This window comes from Rhea pennata, chromosome 27 (assembly GCF_028389875.1).
Source record: "Rhea pennata isolate bPtePen1 chromosome 27, bPtePen1.pri, whole genome shotgun sequence".
In the NCBI taxonomy this organism is placed as follows: domain Eukaryota; kingdom Metazoa; phylum Chordata; class Aves; order Rheiformes; family Rheidae; genus Rhea; species Rhea pennata.
In genome coordinates, this window is record NC_084689.1 from 3,742,349 (window position 1) to 3,763,505 (window position 21,157).

General features: G+C 43.2%; 1 protein-coding gene across 1 annotated transcript in view; it reads left to right on the forward strand.

Moving 5' to 3' along the window:
- FBN3 (fibrillin 3) overlaps positions 1 to 21,157 on the forward strand; it is a 107,940-nt gene that overhangs the window by 13,487 nt on the left and 73,296 nt on the right. Inside the window, exons 2-5 of the mRNA XM_062596517.1 lie at positions 4,532 to 4,614; positions 6,846 to 6,944; positions 11,062 to 11,157; positions 12,758 to 12,853. Of these exons, the coding sequence (XP_062452501.1) occupies positions 4,532 to 4,614; positions 6,846 to 6,944; positions 11,062 to 11,157; positions 12,758 to 12,853 (374 nt within the window). The remainder of the gene's footprint in view (positions 1 to 4,531; positions 4,615 to 6,845; positions 6,945 to 11,061; positions 11,158 to 12,757; positions 12,854 to 21,157) is intronic.

The following is a 21,157-nucleotide window of genomic DNA, read 5'->3' on the forward strand; positions in this document are numbered from 1 at the left end:
AAATGCAGCACACGTAGAAAATAAATTGCCACATTTATCCTTAAGGTTTGCTCTCAGTCCAGCTCAGTGGTTTTGTAATTACTTCAAATTCTGCCTATTTCCCCTTTCCCTGGGACTATTTTCTATTAGTTTCTATTCACTTTGGGAAGACACACCTGCAGCATACCTGCTGCACCTCTGCTTTGTGTCTGCTGCACATCTGCTTCACATCTGTTGCATGTCTGCTGCACTTCTGCTGTGTTCCTGCTGTGTCTGCTGTGCATCTGCTGTGCCTTTGCTGCATGAGCACTGCATGTCTCCTGTATGACTGCAGTACATCTCCCGTGTTTCTTTTGTCCGCTATGCATCCACAGCATATCTGCTGGGTCCTTGCTGGGTCCCTGCTTCATGGCTCCTCTGTGTTTGCTCCGTGTATGTTGCATATGTTCTTCATAATGCATGACTGCTCTGCGTCCCTGTGCCCTTGCTGCAGCTGTGCAAAGGTGTATCATGTGCATTCCCAGGTGACTGACTGGGGGGTGTGGTGCTGCCTCTTCCAGCAGGGACAAGAATGTCCTGCCCCAAAGCACTACAGGTTCTTGCCAAAATGTGGACTGGAGCCTCTCAAAGGAGCCTGATAGAGTGCTTCTGAGATTAGCTATTGGGCCCAGGTGCACAGACATCGCAGCACCCTCTGCCTTCCCTCTCCTCTGTCTCTCCAGGCCAGATTCTCACAACCTCCTCCAGGGATGCAGCAGGGCAAGAAGGCTGAGAGCAAGAACTTGGCAGCCAGAACAGAAAAATTCTCAAAAAAAAAAAAAATTCTCAAAAAAAAAAAAAAAAAAAAAAGAAAAGAAAAAAGAAAAGAAAGAAAAGAAAATATTAAAATAAAAGGAGGGCAATATTTCCAGGCAAAAACAAAGGTAAGTTCAGGAAAACTTGGACTAATGGCAAACCTACTATAACAGAGATGTCCAAGATTTGAGGAAGGGCAGGAAAGATAGGCTCTGCTAAAGTGTGAATGCATGCAGTGAGCTCTTCATGTCATAAAAGGGAGGTAAATCAGCCACGGTTAAAGTGGGTTTTGCAAGGCCAAAGTCAAGTGACTGGTTTGGTGTTTTAAAGGGATAAGGGTAAACTGAGACAATCCTTGCCTGGGGCACGTTCCCCTGATGGTGGCAGAATGCCAGAGAGCCCAGTTTAGCTTCTGCATTTGTGTCAAGGTCTGCGTGTGATACTTCTGGGAAGTGACTTGGAACGAGAGGACAGAGCAGAGGTCTGCACTTGGCTGGGTGACGTGGTGCAGTCTGGTTTCCCGAACAAAGCCCAGGCTTTTGGTGTTCATTACACAAACTAGAGCCACCCAGAGAATGATGTAATTTGAGATGGTAGAGGCATGAGTCTTACTGCTTTCAGATATTTAGGTAAGGTGACTGCTGGTATTGAACTATGACATTTTTCCTGCATGTCGTGTTTAGTATTTCACTCTTTTTGCTGTTCTCCATTGAGAAGCAGAAGGAGATGATGAGATCCGTCATCTCAAGGAAGGTATTGGCTGGCTGGGTACGCTTCACTCCCTGGAGGTGCAACATATGGTCAGATAGTCCTTTCGGATCCTGAAGTCTATGACTGGATAACCGTTACTTTTTTCTTTTAAATGTATCCGAAGGATGCACAGACTGTTTAAGAGTTTAACAACACTTTGGTTGTGACTGGAGTTGGGGGTTCGTTTTGGCAGAACAATAACGTGAACAATGGCAATGTTGTCTTTTAACGTAGATGCTCTGATTTTAGTTCGAAAGCGGCAACCCCCAGAAGTATTAAGAGTGGAGACAGCTCCCAACTGGGCCGCTGTAAAAGGGCCAAATGAGGCTTGTTCTCAGGTGCGGTTTCCTCATAGCTGCCATCTATAGCAACACAAGCCAGAAGCAGAGTTGTTATAAACCAACAGGGAAATAAAGAGAATGTTCCCTGGAAAATAAAATAATTTTTTTGATATAATTGAAGGCCAGGGATGATTTAACAAGGTTTTGGGGGGAACCAAAACTGAAAAAAAACCTCAAACCCCAAACCCATGCTTTTGGAGTTTTTGAAAATCTGACATAGTTGTTGCTCCGCTCTGCTGCATTTGCTCAGTTGCTCCCATGCTGAGACACCATATATCTAGAGATACTTCTCCAGGAAGCTACGATATACATATATGTATGTATAGCTGTGGAGATGCACTTCACAATGACGTGATTTACAGAAACCATCCCAAACTGCACAGCAGAAAATGCCAAACCTGATTAGTTCGCTTAACCTCAAGCTTTCTGGGCAATGATGATGATAGTTACTAATTGTCCATCATTGACTCCAGGAAAATGGCTGAAGTGGTTTATATAGAATTTAATCAATAAAAATTAGAATGAGCATAACATAATGAGCATCAAAAAATAGAAAATTATGAAAACTGTTTCTGAAAAACTAAATCAATCTTTTCCTTTGCTTTTCAAAGAGAAAATTAGTGTGATACAACAGTCTACATAGGTGCACTGAGGGAATAGACTTTGCAAACCAAGGACTCTTCTACTGAGCAAACAAAGATCTAAAAAGATCTAATGGCTGAAAGTAGAAGCTGCATAACTCAGATCCCCCCAGAGCATACACTTTTAACAGTAAGGATACTCACTGGTAAAGGTTACCTAAGTGTACACTCCATTGCTGATGATTTTAGGTCAAACGCTGCTGCTTTTTTAAAAGATGTGATTCCACAGGCTCACAGAAGATGGTGGTTTGCTGACCAAGGTCTATAAACACTCTGTCTACACTTACCTCTCTACTGCCTCTTCCCTTGATGGCTTGATCACGTTGTTAGATTCCAGGCTTCTCTGCTGTGGGAAGCATGACTCCACACTTGGCAATATCCGAAGAGTATGGACATTGCATGTGTTTGTGGTTTTCATGGTTTCATTTAGCAGTTTTTCTTGAAAAGTCAGTTTGTTTGTTTGTGGATGTGTAGCATGACACAACATGGTGAAAATGCCGTGCTGAAGTGTGTGCTTGAGTAGCATCTCTTGCCTTCTTTGATATGTGACATTGATTAAACCCCCGAACAATCAAATGAAAGCAGAGAAAACTATGACCAGTCTGTCTGAATGATAGACTGGAGGGCGCAGGAATTTACTAATTGCATCAAGGATTTTTAAACGCCTCCAAGCTGCCTCTACAAAGGCCTTCCATGAAATTCCTTAGCACTCTCAGAAAGCTGCTAAATTAACACATCTTCTACTGCGTCCCAGAACCACATACAGAGGGGTGAAAGAGGGGATTTAGGAGCAAAAAATAATGAAAGAGGGACAGTGCTGCTCACGTATAAGGAATGTGCATGAAGGAGGCTAATGAAGTCCAGTAGGAGTAGTTTTCAGAGAAGAATGGACAGAAGAAGAGTCTTGTCATCTCCAGGGCATAAGTCAGTCATTGCAACAGATCCAGTAAGGAAGAGCAGGACTGCGTCCACTTTGTGCACCCACAGCACTGCAGAGCTTTGTGCACAAGCAACAGATGCCCTAGTTCTGTTTGTTATAAAGGCACGTGCAGTTATGAGAGGATTGTACCACAGATTTCTCTGCTGTCTCCAAAATACTAGCTCCTAACTCAGCATACATCCTCACCTACCTCCCTGTCTTACCTAGTACAGATCCACCCAGCCCTCATTCAGCATCCCTCTTCAGATTCAACCATACCTATCAGCCTGCATTAGCTCCCTACAGACTCCTGCACCCCTGGACAGCTCAGTACAGGTCCTCTTTTGGCTCTGCTGCACTGATTTTGCTCCCAGATCCTGGCACTCCCCAAACCTCTGCACCAGAGATACTGCTCTCAGCCAGACATAGACTGGACATTATAGGCCCCAGGAAGGAAGCTGTTTCAGTGCTCAGAGCTTTGTGGCCATCTGCCATGTGAATTCCCCTTACTCAGAGGACCAGTCCAGGGCTAGATCTGCTTCAATGCTTGCCCCTTATCAAGTCCCTTTCTCCAGCAGCAGAAGGAATTATAGAGTTTCTTCCAGGCAAGTCTGTATTGCTAAAGGATCCAAGAAAAAGTTCTCCATGATGGCACATGGTCCACCAGCTGGACATCCCTGTCTCTGTCACAGGGAGATGACAACAATAAATTTCATGCAAGCCATCAGATAGGCTGGAAGCCAGTGACTGGCCGTGAGAGCTCCATCTGCTCAGCTCTAGCTCTGAGCTCCATGACCCCAGTACTGTGCATCTTAGCTTAAATGACAGCAGTGTCAGATATGCTCTCAGTCCCTTTGACTCGAATGTGTAGCTAATTGATATTTCTGCACAGGCAAGACAGAAGTTAGTTATTAAAATAGTGTCAGTCCCTTTTTGTAGGAATTAAAAGCCATGGCTTGCTTAAACTCAGAGTTGGGGAATGGAATTTGGCAGAAATGTCGTGCAAGAGGCTGTTCAATGTGTTCTCATATAGCAATGATACATGCTGGATTTATGCAACAGTACTGCACAGAAACAGAGGAAAAAAAAATGTTTTTAATTTTCAGACCCAATGTTTGTGGCTCACGGTTTCACTCCTACTGCTGTCCGGGTTGGAAAACGCTGCCTGGAGGGAACCAGTGTATTGTCCGTGAGTATCAATTTTCCTATTAAGGACACCAAGTAAACTAATTGCCATGTGGGAAGGAATACACATCTCATGCTGGAAGAGATGACAAAACATTTCATAATCCACTGAAACAGGAGCAGTTATTGTTGGGAGTTCTCATCCCTGCTAGGCCTGATTAAACAGAGTGGCTGCAATTGGTCCCACTTAATGCGTGGCCTTTTATCTCCTGCCAAATTGCCACTATGTTCCTTGTTGTTTGACAGCTTGTGGTCCTGTTTTAGAAGATCAGCCTCAAACAAGAGCTATTGGTGACTCCTGAGAAAGTTATTTTGGAGATGTTTGAGTAGATGAAATAATTAGTTGCTAGGACAACAGCTAGTTGCTGACATTGCAAAGGTGTTATCATGAGAAGGTGTCTGCATGCAAGAATTTGCATCTTTCTTTGAACAGCCTGTTTCTAAAATAGGATGCTGATTTAGATAGATCAGACCTTTGTTTCCATAGGTAGTTGTTATTACTGCAAGCAGAGCATTATTTTACTGAGCAGTACTGATATAAGTCTGTAAAATCCATTAAGGGGGATAGGACCTGCAGCTGATGATTCTCATGTCTCTAGGGCAAAGACATGAGTTATGAGGAGATGGAGTCAGTCCATCCTTTGGAGGATGCTTCCATGGGAAGTGAAAGTCGATATTATAGTAAATAAATGTGGTTCTCACTGGAGACAATAGAGGTAATTGTCCCTGAATTTGGTCATGCTTCATATAGAAACACTGGAAATACATGGTGTCCTGGAGACATTAACCATAACTTCTATATACCAACCAGCAGACAGCCTCATGGTATGCTTGTGTCTCCTGTTCCAAGTGACTTTTCTGCATACTTGGCATTGTATGTAAACGCCCTTCTCCAAAACTTCCTAGAAATAGTTCACAGTGGGAAGTTTCAAGCTGAGGAAAAGTGTAGGTTCTTTTAGTGAGACCTGCATAGTAAAGGTCATGTATTTCAGAAAGAATTCTACATTCAGAGCTGAAAACTCAGTCATCTGTGAGAGAAATGACCCATATTTCCTAATATACCATTGTCTAGGACCTAAAATACACAAAACTGAGCCCAGAGCTGTAGACATTCTCCTCTTAAAGCAGAGGACCTGTGGTATACTTTGAGCGATGGGGTCAGCTTTGGTGCCATTTCACAAAGTGAATAACCAGTGTCAGAAAATGGTATCTTACTGGAGTAAAAAAAAAATAAGAGGGGAAATAAAGAGTTAAATGGTTCAGAATTCCACAGCCTCATGTGGTGATAGTAAGATCCAGAGTCCTGTATCCTCTCCCTTCCCGATGAGAAGAAAGGAGCAAATCCACAATCCTTCTCACCTTGGGGAGTCCACTGTTCTGTGGACAGCAGATGCCCCACTGAGGATACCAGGCACAGATCTGATCCCAGCTACAGTGGAGGGTTAACAAACTCACAGCCAAATAGCTGCTGAGTAGCATGTGGGGTTAGTGACATTCAGGATTATCTGCTGACTTTTCTCATACCTGTAAAATGTGCCATGTGGGCTCACCATCCTTTGGGAACTGATATTGTAATTGTATTTATAAAACACATGGAGATGAGATACTTTCACAGGACTCTAATAAAATCTGTGCTTACACAGGTGGAACAATACTGCCAGCTATGCACTTGGCTCCCATGGCACAGGAAGGGGAAGAGATTAGCAGGGGTCTCAGCCAAGAAGTAGGGACTGATATGAAGGCATCCTTCCAATGCATCTCCAGCTGGCTTAGGCTCAGCCCCTCACCCAACATGAGATGCATCTCAGTAGCAGTAAGTTACCTCAAGCCAGATTATGGACTGGGAAACTCTTCATGGAAGCACAAAAATTGCAAGGAAAAGAACAACCGGCCTAATGCAAAGAAGCATTCAAAGCAGGCAGAAATAATGAAATGATTCACTCCTTCCCCATCCTCTGCTGGGGACAAAAGCAATGTGATAACAGGACCTGCCACAGCTTGTGATTAGAGGAAGATCTAATCTTCCTCTCCAGACACTCGCTATTTGTCTATGAGTGGATCCTTCTCACTGTTGCTCTGCTTGGGCCAGGATCTTCGACAGGTTTCCCCATCTTCTTCCCTGGGTTATTCTTCTTAGAAAGAAATGAATTCACACCATTTTGGCAGTCAAAAACATGCTGTGAGCAAGTTCACAGCATAGCACATTATGCTAATCACTATCTCCTCTTCCTCCAGCAATTTGCAGGAATTCTTGTGGTGATGGGTTTTGTTCAAGGCCAAACATGTGTACATGCTCCAATGGACAGCTTTCTCCCAATTGTGGTTCATCTGGAGGTAAGAGAACATCGCTGGTAATTTTTCTCCCTCTTGAAAAGTTATTTGCTCTCTTAAATATTTCACAGTCACAATGAAAGGCAATGAAGATCTCTCTCTGCTTCCTTTAGGTATTTTGGGTTAGCTGCCATTTTTTTCCCTAGAACTTTGGTCTCTGAGACCTTCATTGCCTTTCATTGTGACTTTGAAATATTTAAGAGAGCAAAATATGACCAGTCAACACAGACAGCAAGGAATCAGATTTAGTGAACCTGAGAAACCTTGGGAGTTCAAGGTTTGAACATAAGAGCCCTGATGCTCATTCAGAACTTTCCCAACTAACTGGCAAAGATTATTACTGGATCTGCTTACAGGTGGTCCCATTTCTTACTTCTGCCATGGTCCCAAAGGCCCTGAGGTCCCCCCCCCCACCTGACTTATCTCCAAGGCTGGCACTGAAGAGTCTGTTAGAACTGCCTGCAGACTTGGAGTGCAGAAGAACATCTTTCAAGCAAGAATTTAAAGGTCTTAGGCTTTGTAAGGATTTTCCAGGGCATCAGAGACCAAAGTTCTAGGAAAAAAAAAGAGAATGGCAGCTCACCTTAGTTAGCTTTTCCTATGATTGGGTTGGATTAATCCTACCTTTTATTTGAAAGAATCAGAGCTTGCAGCTGTTCTGCTAGCTCTCTAATAGATTTTGCAAACAGGTATTCTGCTTGCTTACTGACTACTACTATCTAAACAGTCACTGGCAAATTACTCGTAAAAGATCTTTACTCCCTCAAGTAAGGGACCAAATTTTTTGTTATGACAGAGAGAGGCAGAGTGGCTTTTATTGCCTCTGGAATGCACAATTTGCCTGCTTTACCTCCCTGAAGCATTCTTGAAAAACGCAGATCCAAACATCCCTAGAATGAACACCAGATTTGATGAAGCCCCTGCAGAGCAACCTACCTCCTCAGTGCTTGCTGAAATTCACCCCAGGCTCAAGGGAATGCCAGGTCTGTGCCCAAATGTATATACTGCTTACAGCATTCCTTGCATTCCTCTCTGATAGCTAACATATGGACCCTCACTCCAGAAACTTCTGTGGACCTTTCTTTCAGCAAAGCACTGGGCAGGTCTGCAGAGCAGTGGCAAGCCTAGGCTCCTGTGCTGAGCGCTTTCTGGGGACATCTGCAGGGCTGTAGCACAACGTGGCACTTTGGAATCAGATTCTGGGAATTTCCTTCCTTGAGTCACACCCTGAATGTGGTTTTGAGGGCTGAGGGGGCTAGTTCCCTGGCCTTCAGTCAGATGTCTGCAAGTCACTTTGTTAGCAATGGATTGCCTACAGATGGGTAATAACGGGGAAAAAAATATCTGTGTTGTCTCTAGCAATGGTCATCCGAGATATTAAAAGACTTTATAAAATCCTATCAATTTCTGCATCTTACATACAGCCCTAGCAAATCAGCCTTTTTAAAGCTTACCATCATGCCTCGGTTTTGTTCCTTTGCTTGTGGGTTTCTTTTTAGTTGGTGTTTCTGAGTAGGATCACCATATACAGATGGGCTGCTTATACCGTCAGGTACAAATGGACGTCCATTATCACTGCCCATCTTTGGAGATCAGGAGTGCAGGCCAGCACCAGTTCACATACTGCTACTTACATTAGAAATAACTGGAGTCCCTTCAGGCAGACCTGTTTGTTTGGGCAGAGCCTACCCTGACTTGACTGGATGGTCACTGTGCTGGCCCTCATTTTCCTAACTGGAGTGCAATTATCTGCATCCAACAAACTCTGAGCTGTTAGACCACCTTATGCAAAGTGAAGCTTCCAAGAAAGACAACCTTTCCTTTCCCAAGGGAGAGATGGGAAAGCAAAAGAGGAGAATATGAGGGGCTATACACATAGACCCTTGAGGACTCACTGGCTTCTGTCCCAGAATGGCAATAGGCGTGCAGTACTTGGTGATACCCTGAACCTTTTTGGTCTCTTCTGTGAAAGATCCAGATGGTCTGGTCTGTTTCTTTCTGCTATTTTATCAGAAAGAACTGTCTGGGACTTTGCTTTCTTCAGGAGACCAGCAAAGGCAAAACTGTCATCTGATATATAACAATTGGGTGTCCCAGTCCGAGATTCAGTGCAAGGCACTGTTTCATACGATCACGTACATCGTACCGTTAACTATGAGTGTTTAGTCTGAAACAGGAGGAGATTTTGCAGTGCAAAGCCAGGTGTTGCAGAGTAGCAGAGTGGTTGCAAGCAGCATCATGCCCTGAATATATCCTTCAGAGATTGCCAGGGAGATATGGGAATTGTTTTCTGAAAACATGACTGTCACTCTGCTGAGTCCTCCATAAAAGACTTAAGGGAAGCAAAAAACCCAAAGTACTTGAGGGAAGCAGAGAGAGACCATTTCCAGTTAGTTGGGAAAGTTCTGAATGAGCATCAGGGCTCTTATGTTCAAACCTTGAACTCCCAAGGTTTCTCAGGTTCACTAAATCCAATTCCTTGCTGTCTGTGTTGACTGCAAGGCATGGGAAAGAGCTCTGACAGATGGACAGCACTAATGGACAGACATTTTCTAGCTACCTCTTTTTTATTGTAGCTAGGCAGCTCTCTCAGATTTGCTGTATGTAATTGCTCTCCCAGGGTTGATTAATTGTGGTAAACAGCATAGGGTAAGAATGTGCTGGAAGCAGTGCCATTTCCCATAGAGACTGGTCTCATGTCTGACAATCCGGGCAATGCTTTGAAGCCTCAAGCTTAGTGTCCTTAATGATTATGCCTTCATCTAAATTTAGCCTGATCTCTGGCCATAGAGCAGTAGGGATGGTAGACATCACGATTAATTCAAACCATATTGTAAATGAATGGAATCAACACACAGCACATGTGCTGAACCTGTTGAATACAAAGGTTTGAGATTTCTTGTTCCACTCCTCTGTCCCTCAGGCTTTCTACGAGCAAGGCATGAACCATATGACTATCTCTGCTGGACACTGCTGAGTCCTGCTATCCTTTGGGCAGACGTTTCACTTGTACTGGCCCCAATGCTTGCCTGTTTGAAACTGCTGTTACATGTACACACGAGACAGGTCACAGCTGAGCATCCATTCATGTACACAGAGTCCAGCTCCACCTTTCCCAGGCTGCCAAGTCAGGGCCCCTCCTATCCCTGGCAGACATATGAATTGTGGTGTGCATGCTGAAGAGCAGTTTTCACATAACTTACTATAACCTCAGGCACTTGCAATCTGATTTGTCACATCTTACAAGGGAAGAATGTGTTGTTCCAGGCTTTGCAGTAAGGAATGAAAACTGCTTGACCTGTATTTGTAACTCCGTGTATAGCAGTAAACTATTTAATAATGCATTTCTTAAACACTGAATACCGAGGAATCAATTGAAGCCAACACTGGCTTTCTGTCTACATCAGTGTGAAAATTTCTGTCTCTGATTTATTACTATTTTTTCCTACAGTTCACTCTCAGTCCTCCATAATATACTGTGAAAGCTGAACTTGAACAGCAAAACAAGAACAGATCTTAAAAACTTTTCATCACAGATTCTTAAATAAAAAGAAAATGTCTCTGATATTAGATGGATCTCAACAGCAAGGCCATACAGTAGTTGTATAAAGAAAGGAAAAATCTTGGCAGTTGATGATTTTTTCCCCCATCAAATAATTTCAGACCCCAAGATATCTTTCAGATCTTTTAACATACTTCTATTAAGATGGCATTTTAAAAGTTTAATTTGAAGATTCATGTCCCCTAAATTTCTCCTTGTTTGAGATTGCCTGTAGTATTCATGGCTTTTCCCTATGTGAACATTACCAGGTACAGGAACAATAAAAAAATGTTTTGATTCCAGGGAATCAGAATAGACTATGGTATTTCCTGTTGTAAGCAACTCTGGGGTAATTACATCTCAGCAACCATGCAAGCCTTTAAATACCCCATGGCTGATATCCTGTCAAGTCTCTCCATTTAACTTGAAGGAACTGGACATTCAAAATCACCCTTAGCTTTGATTCTGCACTGAGATTAGAACAGATTAAGAAAGATCAGTTACATGTGAAGGTTTTCATCTCCCATCACAGATAGTTTGTTGCATCCTCTTGAAATATTTCCCTGCTTTTCTCCACAGTCCAAACCTGCAGCGTGAGGTGCATGAATGGTGGGAGCTGCAACGAGGAGTCTTGCCTCTGCCAGAAAGGTTATACTGGAACATACTGTGGGCAGCGTAAGTATTTGCAGTATCTACTTGACATGGATGTCCTTGGTATTTACTCCTCTCTATTGGCGTTATCAGCTTGCTGTCATTAGGGGATATGTTACATCTGTGCTACCTGACTGGGCTGGGAGGAGGGTTGATGCCCCATGTTCTGTGCAAGCACGCCACTGGTTCCTTGTATCTGGCCTGTGAGCTCAGACTGCAGATCCAAGCTGCTGTGTGGCACATGAAGAAGTCCTCAGTGAGCACATCTGTCCAACACAGGCTATGGGGGCCATGGAAAGTGCTGACTTCAAGGTCAAGGCAATGTGACTTGTACTTTATTCACTGAGGAAAGAGGTCAGTTTGGGCTTGAGGGAATGAGGCTGCCTTGAAATAGCAGGACCTAAGAACATCAATAAATTCAGATCAGTCAAGAGCATGTCACCTTCCAGAGGAGCTCATACTAGCTAGGTCTTACTCTTACACATTCTCTACCAGCTTTACATGGTGCATCAAAAGAGTCATTTCCGTTCTGGAAAGCACCATGTCCTAATACTACTACCAGCCTGAATGGGCACGTCTAACTATAATATTAAGAAATGATGGGTTGATGCCAATGTCATCAAGCCTAGAATGAGCTGACACAGTGGTACTAGCATGTACAATCCTTCCAACCAAGTGTACCCTGCTAGCCAGAGAAAGCACCCCGTCCCTCACCCCCATCATGTCCTCCCGATTGCAGAAGCAGGTTTGGAACATGTGGTGTGGCCAGAGCAGTGAGTTTGGTTTATTGTCCTACTTTAGTCTGCAGGGTGAGTACCCCCAGAATGCATTGACCACATAATTCATATCTTATTACCCCGTTTCTTGTTTCTCTATCCCTTTTCTTCTTCCTTTTCACCACCCTTTTACCTCCCGTTCTCCATCCTAATCTTCTCCCTAACAAACAACCTTCCCTTAATCACTCTTGTCACATTGGTCCCAGTTTCACTACATCTGTACCCAAATCTGGTATTTCTGATACCATTATCTAGGCAATCTCAGTCTTGGTTGATGTTACTGATGCAGTTAGTTAGGTACTGCTGGCCTTGTAAGTCTCTAGTCCCTAAGAGGTCCTCAATACTCCCTCTTTATTTTCAAAGTTTGGCCATGTCTTAGCTTTCTTTAAAATCCATCCATTGCTTAGGGTGCTTTTGTAACTTTTTTTTCAGTGACTCATGTTACTATCTGTCACATCTGGCAAATGTTCACATCAGGTCGAGAATTTTCTAATGTCCTGTTCATTTAGCTCATCTTCCAGCAAGGACCTAATTAGTGGCCTAGTTTTTTGCCTTTAGTCCTAACATACCAACTGCAGGTTTTCAATGATGAATGGCAGGTCTAGTTTAAAGTCAATGAAAGCTTGTTTGCTGCAGTATCAGAGGATGGGTTCACTCATAAAAAGGAAGTCATTTTCTAGTAAAAAAAGTCCATGCTTTTCTCCCGACGTTGGTTACATGGAGGAGAGCCCTGACTTGCGAACAACACAAAGCAGATGATATTCCAAGTCCCACTAGTACCACACAGCTCACATTGTAGTTTCCCTGATAGCAGAAATCCATTGACTTCTTTTTCTCTTTCTAAATAGCTGTGTGTGAAAACGGTTGTCAGAATGGAGGTCGATGCATTGGACCAAACCGCTGTGCTTGTGTCTATGGATTCACTGGCCCCCAGTGTGAAAGAGGTAAGGAACAGATTTTCATGATATTGTCACTGACAGAGCAAAGGAATATGAGTGGTATATGCAAGCCTGCGTATTAAGGATATTCTTTTGCATGAATTTCTGCTGGATTCCTCTGCATGATGATATGGCTTTTAACCACATCCTTATGCCCAAAATATTATCGGAGAGCTCAATCATTAAGTGTGTGAGATGCAAAGTGCCTAGTGACTCTGCCTTCAGTGTCTCTTTGGATCCTCCTCATTCCATATGTGACCCCTTGTAGCGGTTTGTTAAATATGAATAAATCCCCGTGATGAGTTAGGGTGATTTTCTCTAGATCATTCCCATGGTTCTGGTCTTGATAACCTGAGAGTGGCTTAGAAATGCCAGCAAAGCCCTTACCATGAGATTCTCATAGGAGAAGGTGATGCCATCAGCCTTTCCTAAACACTGATAGAGCAGGGAAAAGACATACAAGCTGAAATTTTCCAGCTGCCAACTAATTTTGGTGCTCATCATGAATTACCCTGAACCCCAGCATTCAGCTCAGCACTGCAAGTTCTTGTGCAGAAAAGAAATGTCTAAGTAGTTAGGGGCTGCAGACATTTAGGGATCACATAAAAAATGCTGGTTTAATGACTTGGCCAACTCTGTCAGACAGGAATACACTTCAGTTCGCCAGGCCAGCACACAACTCCCATATCTGTAAGACCATCCAATTGTTTCAGAGAATCACAAATTTGTTAAGGTTGGAAGGGACCTCTGGAGATCATCCAGTCCAACTCTTCCTCATTCAAACAGGATCAGCTGGAAGAGGTTGTTCAGGACTATGTCTGGTCAGGTTTTGAATATCTCCAACGGTACAGACTCCACCATGTCTCTGGGGAACATGTTTCAGAGTTCAACCACACTCACAGTGGAAAAAGTGTTTTCTTATGTTCAGATGCAACTTTCTGAGTTTCAATTTGCACCCATTGCTTCTTGTCCTATCACTGGGCACCACTGAGAAGAGTCTGCTTTCATCTTTCTTATTCTCTCTCATCAGGTATTTATCTACATGGATAAGATCCTCCCCCCCAGTCTTCTCTTCTTGAGGCTAAACAATCCCCGTTCTCTTAACTTCTTCTATGAGAGGTGCTTCAGTTCCTTAGTCATTGTTTGGCCCTTTGCTGGATTTCCTCCAGTAGGCAGCAGGTCTTTCTTGTACTGGGGAGCCCAGAGCTGAATACAGAACTCCAGATGTGGCTTCACAGTGCTGAGTAGAGGGAAAGGATCACCTCCCTCAACCTACTGCAACACTTTTCCTAATGCAGCCCAGGATGTTGCTGGCCTTTGCCATGAGGGCATATTGCTGGCTCATGTTCAACTTACAGCCAACCAACATCATCACATTCTTCTTTGCAAATTTACTTCTAGTGAGTTGGTTCCCCCACTGTGTAGCATCAAAATTTGCAGCAGCTCAATCAATTCCCTGAATGTTGCCTGTCCTGTGTACTACAGGAAACAATTCCTTTGGAGTGACAGAGGCTGATAACATCAAACCTCAAATATTAAGCTATCGATGTCTCCATTGCTAGCAACCGATGATTTTCAAGTGAACATGGACCTGAAACCCCCAAACTCAGCATTCCTACCTTTGCAAAATTATTTTCACAGTTTATTTCTTGTAAAATAGTGAAAATCATGGCCAGAATTTAAGATTTTCCTTGAAATAGCTTTTATTTTAGTAAAAACATTTCAAAGGGAAATTAAACCCAATACTATTTATTGTAAACCTCACACAGTCCAGGGCCAGCTACTCACTCAGGATGAATTGAAACGGCTCCATGAAAAGCCACAGTTTTTCATCAGCAAGAATATGGCTCTTAGGGGCATATAGCTTTGCTGTATTTCACCCAGCCATCATGTACTGCATGGCTGAATCAGATTTACCTTTTGGCAGTGTGGGTATGACTGAGGTTCTGGCTCTGAGACCTGGCATTTCTAGCCTTCCTGTTGGCTCGGATGGACATCTCATAATACTTCTCTGATACGATGTTTGGCAAGAGTCAGAGTGGCACAGAAGTGAAGCTGAAACACCAAGCAGATGTCTAAACTCCCCAAATTTGCATCAAATTGCTCTGGAAATATTCCATCTTTTCTAGACTCTCACTTTCCTGACATTGGAATAACTTTGTTTAACTCCCCGTCCAAGGATTGGTCTGCGCTTGCCTTTAATGGCTTTTTGTAGTTTGGGAATTATTGGAAACATGATTTAGAGGGTAAGATAGAAATAGCAGTTGATTTCTGGTAGCCCAGGCATCAGTCAGTCCTATTTGAGTAGCAGCCAGCAGAAATGCAGAACTCAAAATCGTTTTGCTATGTTCCCTGGGTTATAGAAGTATCTACTGAACTTCATTGCACAGGTCTCTCTTAAAAGGCTTCCTCTGAGGTTTGAGCCTCACATTTATTGGGTGCAGAGAAGGAAAAGCTCTTTAAAAGCCTCCATATACATTTACAGAAGCAACAGTACGTTCTTCTGTTCTCCTCCTTTGTATTGTGCTGCAAAGATGGGTATTAGTGGAGCATTTGTAATTTTTTTTAATCACCCTCCCTGCTTTTCACATACACATACACGAAGAGACACAGAGTTGCAGAAAGGTGCTATGACAAGTCTTTCTCACAGGAAGGCTTTACCTTGCAAGCCTTCCTCCACCTGAATCCTAAACCTGAGCCCCAGAAGTGTCAGTGGTGCTCCTTAGCTCACAGATATTTGAAATATTGAGACTCGTACATTGATAAGGACAGTGGTTGTATCTGAAAAGAAACCTGGAATTTCTTAAAGAAATTTCTGGATACACTAAAGCCAGGAGAGATGGAAAAACCTAACTGAATTTCCTCTGCCTGTATGGAAGGGGAGGGGGTGGGAGAGGCAGGGAAAGAACAGGATTGAGCAGGGGCAGACTTTGGAGACATCCTGTATAAAATTCTTTAAATAAAGCGAGCATTTTTACAAAGCCTTTAGAGATTTGATTTGGTCCAGACTTGTACTAAGAGACAAAACAAGCTCTCCAGCTGTGTATACACAGGTCTTCCCTGCCAAGACAAACAGAGTACTTGCTTTCCTAAGAGATGTTAAAAGTTACACTTTTCAAAGAGGCTCCTGGCTGGGTTGTCTGTGAGTTTGCAGCCAGGTGAGGTGGTTGTGACTGACCTATTGGCAATCATTAGTGTGGCAAGGAATAACTTAATGCCTCCATGGAGAAACTGAACTCCTGTTCTCTCAGTAGGCATATTAAGATGCAGTGCCTAAGCACGAGACTTAGTGGAGACATGATTGCTGTTGAGTTTCTGTGCATTTTCTCCATTTAAAGCAATCCTGGTATATGACATATTTACAAGCATTCATCAAAGTTACTGGTAACAGATACTCTAGTAGCAGGCTTGGAAGAAACATGGATTGTCCATAGCTCTAAACGTTTTTCTGAAGAAGAGTGAATTGAGAGGAGACCTTGAAACCTACTGTCTCTGTGCATAGGAATTCCAGTTTTCAGCACAAGGCTTTGTAGCAATGCTCTTGTAGCACGGCTGGATACATGGTGGAGCTGATAGGAACCTACCTGAATTAGCAGATAGGTCCACACTCAGCCTGCAGAAGGGAGGGAGGATGTGCTGGTGAGCACATATCTCCATCCCTCCCAGTCCCGGACCCAGTGCTGAAATGGGACAATTGGTTTGAAGCACAGCTGGGCACCATGGAGATTTCATATGCCGAGCATAGGACAAGGCGGTATGAGCTCGGCAGCTCCATCCCATGTTCAGCCCACTGATTACGCTTGTTTGGGTAGGTCATTACAGCTCTGCCTTGCTTTATTTCTCAATAAAACAATAATAATTTTGCTGCAGCATGGGAACTGTGAGGAGTCACACAAGTGTTGCAGAAGAGCTGGTAGTCAACTATTAACAGTGGTGAGAAAGAATTGGAGACTGGACTGTGTGATGAGATAGAGTCAACTGTGCATTTGCTCTGTTGATGTTCCCAAATAAGACAGCTCCAAGCTAGAGCCAGAGAGTTAAATGAACCATAAGATGCCTCAGACTGAGAAGTCATGTTAAGAGACCAGTCTGAGAGGAAGGATGGACTCATTCAGTCCAGCCCTGCACTGCATTGCCTTCCTTGAGACTCCTGCAGGTAGACACGTACAGCTGAGCACAGCACCTGTGCAACGTGGTAGTTGATAGAGTGGTAGCACCACTGGCAGGGTGGGATTCACTGAGCAAATGAAGGCATTGTCTTTGGGTTGGGTGGATGCATGGGGGTGATCAGTTCTGTCACAGACATCCGCACTATTGACTTTTACATTTAATCAACTGAATCCCATTTCTGAAGTCTTCAGAACGGGAAGGGCTTTGTGAGTATGTGTTGTGGCTAATCTAGATGCAATAAAGTTTAGGCAAGAATCCCAAATTGTCATGCACTGGATTATCTGATGTTAGACTTTAAACCAGTTCATCCTTAAGGTTTTACAATCTATAAATTCCAGATCTTTAACAGGATAAAGATAGTTGTCTGCAGGTTTTTCTGTGCTGCAAAGTACAGCATGGTGTCACGACCCCAGATTGCTATATGCACATAAGGTAATGCCATGAAAAGATACTAACTTGCTTCCAGGAACACAGAGCTGCATTAGTTCAGCTAATATTTGTGCCAAGGAGTCGGGATTCTCAGAAAGTCTCATTAGCTTTGTACTGATGCAGTTTGCTTGGTTTTAGTTCCAGCACTAGCGTGGCAATTAGCTGCTGTATTGCACAATATAGGAGTGCTTTCAAACAGAGGATGGGTCTTGGTCTAGACAGGCAAGTACTGAAAAATATGCCCATCTGTGCTAATGAAAAGGAGGCATTCAAAAGCCACAAATCTTATCAGATTACAGATGCATTTATGTGTTTTATTTCATTTGGCTATAAATCATAAACAGAGATATTATAATTTAAAATTTAACTACAATAATCTGAGTTCTTGAATACTAAGCAACAGCCTCTGCTGCAGTACACTTGACAAGTCACACATTCAACAGCTTAGGGCTCGGTAAAAGGCTGCTTTGTAATGGAAGCAATCTAACAACCTTCACACTTCATTCAGGAAATACTCCACTTCAGAGGTACATACCTTAATAGCTAGGTGCTCAAAGAATCTTAGCATCATTTCCTCCCTCTAATTGACATCTTCTGGGATGAAGAACTAGTGAATATATTGTATAACTCCAGCAGACTTGGGTAATATGAACTCACATTACATCAGTGTCAGAGGAATAGCTGCGGTACAGAAAAAATAACTGGGGAGAGAGGCCAATTCTTTTTAATAGTTTTCTGGTGCCCCCCCCCCCAAAAAAAAAAAAAAAAAAAACCCACCGTTTTGATATCTTGTCTCCGATTTCACCCATTTTCAAAAGTAGCAAAAATTTTAGTTCTTTTTTTTTTGAGATTTAATTTGTGTGTTTACCCATCAAAATGATGAAGTCTCACTGTGAATGCCATTTACTACCTCTCATGAAAGCATTTCTTCTTTTGTTTTTTTTTTTTTTTTTGGGGGGGGGAAAAAGAGTTTTAGAGTAACATTGCTGCTCTTTGTGGAGAATTCAGTGATAATTTCCCGTATCTGTAGCTTAGAGCAGTAGGTGCAGGAGTGTCCTAAACTCTGAAAGGTCAGTAAAAATCCAAAGACCCTGGGAATTCTGCAAATAATGGGAAGAAGCAGAGGCAGTCATATGTTAATTTAACTCAGTGTCTCGTTCCTATGATCTGTCTGGTTCAGAAAGCTCTTGCTGCATCCCTGTCCTCTCATTTTTAATGACATAAGATTTCCCAAAAGATTAACTGCCAACCTCATAGGGTGATATTCCTCAGTACAAGCATTTCTGGGCTGATCTGAAAGCCAGTTGTGCTTTTGGAGCTTGGTGCAGCTGTTCCCAAGTCTCACATCCCAGTGAGAGTGTAGTTCAGAGGAAGTTTATCTGGGATGTGTTGGAGATGCCAGGCAAAAAGATACTGAAATTAAGCACTTCACTACTCTGGTGAGTAAGCACAAGGCCAGACACAAGTAAGATTATATATGCAACCCAAAGCACCGTCTTGTAACATACAGATGAATGCCGGTGAGTCTCTCGGCATAAGCTTCACTTTAATCTGCTCAAATTTCCAGATGGTGAGAATACTGCAGAATACTCCATTATTCTTGCTGTAAGGCCTCCTCAAGCCCTCCTCGTGAGAAGAGTTATTCAGAGAGGCTTAGGCTCAGCTTTTCTATTTCCTCTTTGTAATTTTTTTTCAGATTTTCATTTTAATTTGGAAGCTTAGGAGAAAAGCAGCAGGCACACCACATATGTTTGATCCCCATGTGCACATGCAAAAGTCATAACAGGAAGCAACCAACAGTAAACATGGTCCCTTTACTCATTCCTTTCCAGTTCTGATCATAGTCCTGAGCTCCCAAGCTCCTGAGTCCCTGAGCTTCACCACCTGCTCGTGGTGAAGGTAGGCAAAGTTCACAAGCACTCTACCCTACTATCTGAGCTATCAAACACCCATGCTGCTCTCTACACCTTCATGTGTGCACTAAATAGCCAGGCAGTGATACATGACAGTTCACCAGCTAGCGGTGTCCTGAACCCATGGTCTCTTCCAGAGCCGACAACACAGCTTGGCAGTGCCAGTCCCTGTGCCAATTCTTCCAGGTATTTCTATGATGAAGGTATTGGTCCTGTGTTGCTGTGTGCTTTGTGTCTGAGATGTTGCTGGACTGGAGAGCCCTTGGAGGAGGGCTGTGTGTGGAGCTCTATCTCAGGTTTCATCAGGCTAAGGCTTTGACAGGAAACTGTAAAAATAGGACAGGAAAACTTAAAAAAAAAATTCTCTTTACTATTTCCTTTGAATGTGTTTTTGCAGCACTTGGAATGTCTGGCCTTATAAACTGCCTCAGCCAGCTTTTTCCTTTCTGCAAATGTCCAAACAGTTAACCATAAGGAATGCGGCTGTGTTTGTATGAGGTAAGGAAATGACTAGGTGGAGAAAGTATTCCATGAGAAGGGAGCTCTCTACAAAGACCCTCACGTTGTTCTGCCTTCCTTTCCCCTCCTGAAAAAGGAGTCACAGATCTACATGGCTACAGAGACTTAAGAGATATTTAGAGCTGCATTACGTGCAGAGAACTACAATCTTAGTTCCAAAACCTCTATACTCACATTTGGTACAAGAGGAAGAATTTCAAGGCTTTTGGTGAACTTCTGTTGGCATGTATCAGCTCATTTTTTGGCTGGTGGCTTTTGCGTGCTGTTCCCATACTTATCTGTTAATGGTCTTGCTATAAGTGCCAAATGAATTGCTTCTGTAGGCATGACATCTGCAAATTATCAGTTCTCAGGTCCCTAGGGGCATTGCCAGCCTTCTCCAGGGGCTGTCCAGGGAACACCCTTATTATGAGTGGCTGGCGTTGTGTGGGAGGGTTTTGGGGTAGAAGTTTACACGGGGATCTTCTAGATCCGCCTTGCCTTGGTTGCATTAGTACTTGCTCACTTTCAGAGCTGCGTTGACCGGCTGGATGTCTGCGATGCTCTCTGCTCCAAGAACTCAGAATGTTACAGACGAAGAATTGCAAGGCTCTGCTCTCCTGGCCCGGGAGCAAGCCTCCCACTGACGGAAAATCATGCACTGACAATAGGAAAATAGATATCAGGCTTGATATCTGCTCTTCCTGTTCCTCTGAACTCATGCTGGAGCTTTCAGAAAGCAGTGTGGAACTCTGCCAAAGCCTGAGGCATGTGTTGTAGTGACCTCATCGTGGTGAGGTCTGTTACTCCCCAGGGACGGCTTACAAGCAGCATTTGTCAATACTGCTTTAAGAAAAAGCCTTCAGCAAAAGCATTGTTTATTATGAGAAGGGAATTTGTTTTTTAGCAAAGAAAATCTCTTCTTCCTTGCTGCTCTATTTATTTATTTTATATAGGAGGAATTTGCTCGGCCCATGGCCTGTCTTGCAAGGGGATTCCAGCCAAATGGTGCCAGAGAAAGGACAGTCTGAAAGATAGAATGAAAGTACGCAGGAGAGCTCTTCAATCAGTGGAAGTTCCTATTAGCCTGCAATCTGCAGAACCGCTTACATGGCTGGGGTCAGGCGTATTCATGTTTCTAGAATTGTGGTTTTAAATCACAATGGAAGTAGTATGTTTGTTTGCTTCTACTTTTGAATCTTAACCTAGGGATCTAAATTCCTGTTACGAGCATTAATTTATTTGGTGACATGTTGCTGGTTAGACGGATGTTATGGCAGACTTGAAAACTGCCTTTGTC